This window comes from Dermacentor variabilis, chromosome 9 (genome assembly GCF_050947875.1).
Source record: "Dermacentor variabilis isolate Ectoservices chromosome 9, ASM5094787v1, whole genome shotgun sequence".
Taxonomy (NCBI): domain Eukaryota; kingdom Metazoa; phylum Arthropoda; class Arachnida; order Ixodida; family Ixodidae; genus Dermacentor; species Dermacentor variabilis.
In genome coordinates this window covers 37,842,761-37,852,252 of record NC_134576.1, presented here as the reverse complement: position 1 = coordinate 37,852,252, position 9,492 = coordinate 37,842,761, and the positions used below count along the sequence as shown (strand labels likewise).

The 9,492-nt window shown below is 52.7% G+C and overlaps 1 protein-coding gene across 1 annotated transcript; it reads left to right on the top strand.

Moving 5' to 3' along the window:
• Positions 1-696: 696 nt before the first annotated feature.
• Positions 697-8,694, top strand: LOC142558304 (uncharacterized). The gene is made up of 3 exons (XM_075670453.1): positions 697-1,317; positions 6,564-8,575; positions 8,652-8,694. The coding sequence occupies exons 1-3, from the start codon at positions 697-699 to the stop codon at positions 8,692-8,694; spliced, it is 2,676 nt and encodes an 891-aa protein (XP_075526568.1).
• Positions 8,695-9,492: the final 798 nt, after the last annotated feature.

Here is a 9,492-nt window from a genome sequence, read left to right as displayed (position 1 = left end):
AGTGTACCGAATTCTGATACTGTTTATTCAGATGTAAACTTGATTTTTCAGACTTAGAAATTTTGCGAGTTCCAGAAATTGATGCAATGAAATTTACTCCATACGGTGGGCAGAGTAAACATTTTAAATGCAATTAATCTTATTAAAATATATGTGCAGAGGATGCTGAGCAAGATGACTTTTTCATTGCCCTGTGTTTTACGTGGAAGCTCCTAAGAGACTGCTTCTTAAAAATACGCCTGTCTGCACGTTACTATTGTTCAGGCGCACGGGTAATTTGTTGTGGATTCCATTTTTCATTTTATTTTGCTATCGTTCGGAAGGATGGCAGCATATTTCCGATATTTTATTATGCATGTTCATGCATTTTTTATGGAGGAAGAAGACGACTGTTTTCGATCGCACATGTGCGAGCGCGTCGGCTCCCGTTTCTACAAACCTTTTGGACCAGATTTCTTAACCCACAAGAACTGTGCATCAATCGACGCAATTTACTCCAAGTAACAGGCGGCTACCGTAATCTTACCGGTGGGTGGATTTTTCGGACTTTTCCGAGACTTTTTCACCGCACGCCACGTTGGCGCGCAGCTACGCCTAACCAGCCAAACCATACGGGGCGGTCGGGCAGGCGTCGAGCCTATAGGCCCAACGCGTCGTCAAGCTAGAAAATGGCCTCCAACCCCGGTTGTAGAAGCCATGGAAATCAATCCGGAGGAAGCGGAGTGCTCAGGCTGGATCGAAGTCGTGAGCAAGAAGAAGAAACTTGCCGAGCGGTGTGATCCTAACGCGCCCACGTCAGCGAAAGGAAGCGGTAATGGCGGCGCCCGCACTGCCGCACCACAGAAGGTATTGAGGCGAGTTGTGGAAGCTTTCAGAATCGCGAGCCTTCCTAGGAATCACTTTAAGACCATTGTAAGGCCTCGTGGAGGGCTGGATGTTAAGAAGACGGACCTTATTATTTTCAAGCGTGCGCTCGCCAAGGCAGCTTCCCTAACAGCGGAGCAGGTGTTCGACGACTCGTTGTGCACGAACCCCTTCCAGAACATTCTCGTGGTTGCCACGCCGTTCGAGGCGAACGCGCGCGCCTACGCCAAGGTTCAGCAGATTTGTATGGCAAGTGTCGTCATAGAAGTGACGGCCTACGTGGCTGCGTTGAACGACGCATGTAAAGGAGTGATCCGCGGAATCATCAGTGACGCAGAACTGATGGAGATGATCGTCAACCGGAGAAACCCCGGCGCTCTGGGGGTTCGAAGAATCAAGAAGACAACAACAGTGATCGAGTTGTTCGACGGACACAAGGTCCCCCTAAACGTCGTATGTGATGGTGTTCGCTACCCTTGTTCCTTGTATCGCAGGCAAGTAGACGTTTGTTATGCGTGTGGAGAATTGGGCCACAGGTCCGACGTTTGCCCGAAGGGCGAAGACCAGAAAAAATGCCGCGGATGTGGCATGCTCACACCATCAGAGGATCATCAATGTCATCCTAAGTGCGCCATCTGTGGTGGGGCACACCAAACGGCAGACCGCAAGTGCAAACAGCGCTTCCAGGTGCCATACATCGTGTGCCAAAGACGGCGGCGCCGCAGGCGCGCACAGCACGCGCAGCGGGCGGCAGGACCGCGTGGCTTTGACACAGCTAGCGGCGGAGAAGCAAGGCCGGGAGAGAACCGCTCCAACTCCTCCCACCGCAATATATCGGCATCGAGAGGACGCTCCCGCTCCCGATCCAGAGGGCGATCCAGCAGATCGCGCTCTCGCTCCAGAGGGCGCGACAATAGCAGCAGACGCTCCTGTTCGAGAGGACGATTGGGTTCCAGGGTCCGAATCCAGGAACCAATGACCTGGGCGGACAAGGCCAGGATGAACATCCCAAGCAGCAAAAAAATAACAAAGGGCATCTCGCCGGAGCAAGAAAGAGAGCAATCTGAGATTTTAATGCTTCAGAAGGAAAATGCAGAGCTAAAAGAGGCACTAAGAACGCTGAGGGCTGAGTTCGAGCTCTTGCGTAACTCGCGTGAACCCCGCGAAGTAGCCTTACCCATTCCAGTTCAAGCAGAAAGGTCGAATAAGCGCAAAGCTATTCTCCCCCTCCCCCCCCCCCCCCGCCCCGCGACCACGGAAAGAAAGCCAATGCAAACTGACGAGTCCCCCGCTCAGGACCCTAAGCCAGAGCCAAACATAGCCGCGTCCTTGAAGGTAATTGAGGAATCGCTCACGCAGATGAGAGAGGCGTTAGCTATTCAATCTAGCACTGTCGAGCGTATGGACAGTAACATCTCCCACCTAACAGGTAGAGTTGGCATCCTCGAGTCTAAAATGAAAATGATACTCTAGCAAAATCAAAAGCATCACCACTGGCACTATTGCAAAAGCTAAGAAAGTACAGCAGGATCCCGATAACACGAGTCCCCTGCAGGCTCTGCTAGTTCAATAGAAATCAAAATGGCGGGACAAACCGGAAACCTAATTATCTGGCAGTGGAATTGCGCCAGCTTCTTAAGGCGCAAGGCTGCTCTATTGCAGCTCATCAAAGCACAAGCGATAATGCCGCACGTCCTGCTCTTGCAAGAAACACTTAGGGAGAAGGTAAATTTATCGGGCTACCGTTCGGTTAGCCAAATAGGAGAAAATGGCAGAGGTATCGCCACATTCGTCAGGAAAGACACTTCTTTTCAGGAGCACGAAGTCAGAATTTGTAACTCGGATAAGAAATCCGGTCTCGAGGCACAATTAATTGAAATCATCCCCCACGGAAAAATCCGACGAAACATTTTCATTCTCAACTTGTACAGCTCTCCTTCCGCTCATAAGCATAATCTCCGGTCACTACTAAATAGGGTCGCAACCGCTGCGAAATCGCAGCCCTTAATAGTCGCAGGAGATTTCAACGCTCCCCACCCGGCTTGGGGTTATGTAACACGAACAAAAAAAGGGGCCAACCTAGTTGCAGCGAGTACAGGCCTAAACCTGACGCTGGTCTCCGACCCACGTTTCCCCACGAGGCTGGGAAACTCGGTCGCCAGAGACACGACCCCTGATCTCAGCTTCACTAGAAATGCTGTGGCCACGCGGCCCAACTTACAGGAGACCTTGGGGAGGGACCACTACATAATAGAACTCAGGATGGAAATAATAGCAGCTCCTCCCAAAACCTGTAATTACACAGACTGGGACCTCTTTAGGAAAATAAAAGGTGAAGATGAGGCAGTATACGACGCGTTCAGTGAACTGCTTGTACAGATACAGATGGATGTCGAGAAGGCCACCAAGGAAATAGATACGGATTTTGATGCCCCAGGGATGGACGCAAGGTTAGCGCATCTCCTGGAAGCCAAGCGCTCTCTCCTCGAGAGATGGAAGACACAAAGACTCAATCGCAGGCTACGGAAAAAGATCGCGGAGCTCAATAAACTCATTGAGGAGCATTGCTCCGAACTTAATAAACAGCAATAGAGAGACGCCTGCTCGGCAGCGGACTGAAAAATGCGCAAATGAGGCAAATGGACCCTCTTCAAACATCTCTTAGACGATGGACAATCCAAATGTAATCAGAGACTAGTCATAGACCGATTAATTAATAAGGAAAAAATGGAAGGCATCTCAGAGGCCTCCATATTTCGGCAACTAGCGAACAAATACCTTCCAATTGGCCAAAGCCCAGGTTCTCCCCTCCCTCAGTATGAGGGCGCGCCTGCCCCAGATCTGGACGTCCCCTTCTCGGAAGCTGAGATCAGGGAAGTGCTGCACAATTTAAACGGAAGGTCTGCCCCAGGCCCCGACGGAGTTACAAACCGGCTCTTAAGAAATTCGGACGACAAAGCAATTCAAGCTTTAGTGAAGGAGATAAATGAGGTATGGGAGGAGGGCGTTGCAACGGAGAGTTGGAAGAAGGCCACAGTGGCCTTAATCCCTAAGCCAGGTAAATCACCCAGCTTGGAGAACCTCCGTCCTATCTTCCTTCTTGCATTAGCAAAGTAGCGGAACATGCAGTGCATAACAGGATATCTAGACATATTGAGCGCAACGAACTATTCCCGTATAATATGGTTGGTTTCACGCCCTTCCTTTCAACGCAGGATGTCATGCTCCTGCTCAAAACACAGATAATCGACTCTCAAAGCAAAGATGTAAAAGGGGTCCTCGCACTGAATCTATCCAAGGCATTCGATACAATTGCACATGACTATATCCTTCAGGAGATATCGGCCTTGAACTTAGGAGTTAAATTCTTCTCCTTCGTTGCATCCTTCCTCGAGAGCAGGACGGCGGCCATGAAGTTGAGGCAATCAGTCTCGGAATATTTCACACTCGGAAACAGGGGTACTCCCCAAGGGGCAGTTATCTCACCCCTACTGTTTACTATAGCAATTGGCAAGTTGTCGGAAAGCCTTGCAGCAATTCCTTACGTAGGTCACGCATTATATGCTGACGATATTACAATCTGGTGTCCTGGAGGATCGGAGGCTACGGTCGAACAAGCTCTACAGGAGGCTCTGGATGATACACGGTCTTTCTTGGGAGGTACGGGACTGGCACTCTTGCCTGGAAAGTTGGAACTCCTGCTGTACAGACAGGCTAGACGAGGTGCTACGGGACTCACCCCACTCGTTCAGGTGCCCATTAGCGTTCGTACCAGAGATGGACACACCATCCCGAGAGTAGACTATCAAAATACTAGGGCTTTCAATAAACTCAAAGGGATGCAACGCTAAGACTATATATAGCCCAACTCACCACGAAAACTGAGAACATTATTAGATTAATTATGAGAGTGTCCAACAAGAAAGGCGGCATAGGCGAGGATATACTCCTTAGGGCTCACCATGATTTCCTCATCAGCCATGTCATTTACATAGTCGCGGCTCTCATTTGGACGAAAACGGAAATGGATAAATTAGACACGCTTATGCGCAAAAGTATCAAAAGTGTGATCGGCGTGCCAATCACGGCTAGCACAGAGAAACTCATGACATTGGGAGTACACAACACAACTTCGGAATTAATAGAAGCACAAAGATCAGCACAAATTATTAGATTATCAAACTCCAAAGCAGGCAGAAGACTTCTGGATGCGGCAGGCCTCCGTCCTAGCTTCAATCAGGGAAATACCACGCAACTTGATATTCAGACAAGGAACTCTTTTATTGTAGACCCTTTTCCAAGAAATGTCCACCCCCAACACAATAAAGGTCGAAGGTTAGCGAGGGCTAGAACTTTCTTAAAGAACATATCCGGAACGGAGACCTTTGTTGACGCGGCGCGATACGCCAGTGCCAACAAGTTCTCCGTAGCCATGGTCAATGACAGGGGAGAACTCTCGGCAGCCTCGCTGAAAACCTCCTCGGTCGATGTGGCGGAACAGGCTGCTATAGCTCTCGGATTACTGGACTCAAAACGCACTACGGTGTGCACGGACTCCCGAGCAGCCGTTAGAGTGTTCGCATCGGGATTGATATCCAAAGAAGCAGCCAGGATTCTAAACGGCAAACACCCCTCTGACATTGTTCACCACATAGTCTGGTTCCCAGCTCACATGGGACCAGACGTATTACCGGGTCACCTGAACCCCAATGATATAGCCCACGACCGTGCGCGAGGTTTCGTATGCCGCGACGGGATGGTGTCTCGGGTGAGTTCGGGAGAGCTCGTCCACAGTGATCCACTGGTTACTTTTCATGAAATCACCTCTCATTACAGAGGGAATAGGCAGAGTTTTTCTTTCCCCCATCATAAGCTCAACAGGCCACAAGCTAGCACGCTCCGCATGCTCCAGACGGGGTCCTACCCTCTCTAGGGGGTTTTTGAACATCCTCCACCCGGACATCGATTCACTCTGCCCCGATTGTGGCACTGAATTTAGCTCATTAAATCACATGCTCTGGCAGTGCCCTGTGTTACAGGATTTTAACCGAGAAGAAGACTGGACGAAGGCCATCACAGACCCGAAACAAGACGTCCAGCTCCTGGCTGTCCAGAGGGCCCGTCAACGAGCGGAGAGGCACGGCCTCTCTGTTCCGGCATGGGACTAGCCAACGGCTGGGTAGGGACCTGCGGGCCCCCGCTTAGCTTCTCAGGACCCCAATAAAGTCGTTTGCTGCTGCTGCTGCTGCTGCTGCTGCTACATATTTTATTGTTTCGTTAAATTAGTGATTCGCTTTTCTTAAGCTTATTAGTGGAGTAGAAGCTAGGTCACTTAAAATGTAATGTTTCAAATAACTCATCAGTGCGATCGGGGCCTTACAGCTGTGGCAAAATTGCGTCGCACGAAAACACCTGGAATGCGCAAAAGTGTACGCGGGGAAAATACGTTGCTTATGTAGAGGTCGCCACATTTCAGCCCCATTTGTTAGGCTGCCACCAGAGTGTGGCGCCCCCTGTGATCTGTGTGTGTCTATATATGTTCGGGCCCAATAAAGAAGGGGCATTCCCTTTTCGTCCAAGCAAGTGGTCGCACGTTTCGGTCCGTCCCGGCGTGCTCGTGCCCCGCGCGGCACCAACCACGCGACATGGTGTCAGAAGTGGCCGGATAACGCCCCCCTGCCTTAGCCCTCACCACATAGGAAGGCACCAAGATGTCCCTCGAGACCGGCGAGCCGCCAAAACTGTACGGCGTCAACTTCCAGCCGCTGGCACCGTTCGACTTCGCGAACCCGCCAACGTGGGCGACATGGCTCAGCCGCTACGAAGACTACGCAGTGGTTTCAGGACTGACGAAAGCGTCGGAAGACATGCAGGTACGCTCGCTACTGTACTGCATGGGCCCGGAGGCCCGCCCGCTTCTCGAGACTTTCTCGCTCGACGCCCAGTCGCTCGCTTCATACCAAGCCGTTGCCACCCGCTTCACTGAGCACTTCGTGCACCCGGCAAACGAGCTCTACGAATCGTCACGGTTCCACAGACGCGTTCAGCTGCCCGACGAAAGCGTCGACACGTACTACGCAGAACCGCGCAGGATGGTCAAGCGCTGTAACTATCCGTCTGCTGCTGTCGAGGAAAGGCTCGTACGCGACCGGTTCGTCGTCGGCCTCCGCGACTCCCGTCTCTCGGACCAGCTGTGCCGGAACGCGAAGTTGACACCACAGGACGCCTGGACACAAGCCCGTCAATCCGAAGACGCCGACAGGGAAAAGGCGTTGCCCCAGAACCGCACCGAGCACTCCCGCGAGCTCAACCTCGACGCCGCAAAAGCTAGCAAGTTCCCCTCTCGCCGCCGCTCCGCCGCTAAGCCTCGTTCGCCGCAGTCGCTAGCAGAGCGCTCACGCGAGCCGTCCACATGTGAATTCTGCGGCCGCGCGCCTCATCGACGTTCAGACTGCCCGGCCCGTCGCTCCACCTGCAACTTCTGCAAAAAGAAAGGCCACTTTGCCGAAGTATGGCGCTCGCGGAAGTTCAAGCAGTACAAGCTCAGCTCCGTTCACCTGCACGCCGTCGCGACGCCCGCCTCGGCAAAGTTCGTCGACGTCACCGTTGACGACTACACAGCGCAGTTCAAGGTCGACTCCGGAGCCGAAGTATCTGCTGTTCCCAGCGACTTTCCTACCTTGCCTGCCACACTCGACCAAGTCGACACTCTGCTCACTGGCCCGGGAGGACAGCCACTGCGCGTGCTGGGCTCGTATATGGCACGACTTCAGTGGCAAGGGAAAACAAGCTGTCAGCGCCTCTACGTGATCCAGTCTCTCACTGTGCCTCTTTTGGGACTGCCAGCGCTCCAAGCTCTCCAAGTAGTTCGGTTTCTGGATCAACTCAAAACTTCAAAAGCGACGCTGCACGCCGAGCTCTTCAATGGATTGGGAACCCTCAAGGACGAATACAACATCCGGTTGAAACCCGATGCCGTACCTTTCTCGCTAAGCGTACCTCGCAGGATCCCCATTCCGCTGCTCGAGATTGTCCGCCGCGAGCTGGACAAATTGGAAAGCGCAGGCGTGATCCGTAGGGTCGACAAGCCAACACCATGGTGCTCGGGTCTCGTCGTCGTCCGGAAAGGCGATGGTTCCTACCGCCTCTGCGTCGACTTAACACAACTCAACAAGGTCGTCCTTCGTGAAAGACATATTCTGCCAACTGTCGAGCAAGTCCTTGGCCTCCTCGGCGATGCAACAGTTTTTTCGAAGCTGGACGCGACCGCAAGCTTCCACCAGGTGAAGCTCGCTGAAGACTCCCAAGAGCTTACGACATTTATCACCCCATATGGCCGATACTGCTTCTGCCGGCTCCCCTTTGGCATCACCTCCGCACCCGAGTACTTCCAAAAGCAGATGGCAAGAATCCTGGAGGGCCAAGAAGGAGTCGCCAATATGATAGACGATATTTTGGTTTTTGGACGCACCCGCCAGGAACATGACGCCAGACTGAGCCAGGTGCTATCTCGCCTTGCAAAAGCTGGTATCACATTGAACCAGGACAAGTGTCGTTTTGGGGTACCCGAAATCTCCTTCCTCGGAGTTGTCGTCTCGGCACAGGGCATCAGGCCAGATCCGGGCAAGGTCGAAGCAGTCAAAGCCATGGAAGCCCCAACGGACGTCGCTGGCGTTAGAAGACTGCTCGGAATGGTGAACCATCTTGCCAGGTTCTTTCCACACGTCTCGGACGTCACGGCTCCCATCAGAGCCTTACTGAACAAGTCTGCGAGTTGGGTGTGGCAGCACGAGCAAAAGGCAGCGTTCGAGAAAATCAAGGAACTCTTGACGTCAGACAGGTGCATGGCCAAGTACCACCCGTCGTACGCCACTACGGTGTCATGCAGACGCAAGCTCATTCGGACTCGCCGCAGTTTTGCTACAGACGCAACCCTCAGGAGAGCGCCGCCCAGTCGCATTCGCTTCGAGGTCAATGACCGATACCGAGCAGCGTTACAGCCAGACTGAAAAAGAAGCTTTGGCAACGACGTGGGCTATCCAAAGGTTCGACGAGTTCGTCCGTGGCATCCCCTTCGACGTCGAGACTGACCACCTGCCACTCGTTTCGCTTCTGGGCAAGATGGAACTGGACGTGTTGCCGCCTCGTATTCAGAGACTACGGCTGAAGACCATGCAATACCAGTTCCGTATGCTGCACGTGCCAGGAAAGCTGCTAGCCACAGCTGATACGTTGTCGCGCATCACCTACAAGCCACCCACTCCTCTAGACACTATCGAACTTTTTGCAGCACAGGTAGTCGGCTGCACGTCGGAAGTCTTGCCACTCAGCCCTAAAGACGTGCGACAGGCACAAGAGTCCGATGGCGAGTGCAAAGCCCTCGCTTCCTACTGCCAGAATGGTTGGCCTAAAAAGACCACGATACCACTGCACCTTACAAAGTACGCCTCGGTGGCAGACGAGCTCTCTGTCTGCGACGGTGTTCTGTTGAAGGGCGCCCGGTTAGTCATCCCATCGTCCCTTCGGCCAGCGGTCTTGACGCTGTTGCATGAAGGTCATCAGGGCTTCAACAGGACCAAAGCCCTAGCTCGGGAGTCAGTTTGGTGGCCCGGTATCTCGACAGACATC

Coding starts and splice junctions, on each gene's coding strand:
- LOC142558304 (XM_075670453.1), top strand. CDS start 697: ATGGAAATCAATCCGGAGGAAGCGGAGTGCTCAGGCTGGATCGAAGTC. Junction 1,318..6,563: donor ACAAGGTCCCCCTAAACGTC/GTATGTGATGGT, acceptor CTCACCACATAG/GAAGGCACCAAGATGTCCCT. Junction 8,576..8,651: donor ATGGTGAACCATCTTGCCAG/GTTCTTTCCACA, acceptor TGGGTGTGGCAG/CACGAGCAAAAGGCAGCGTT.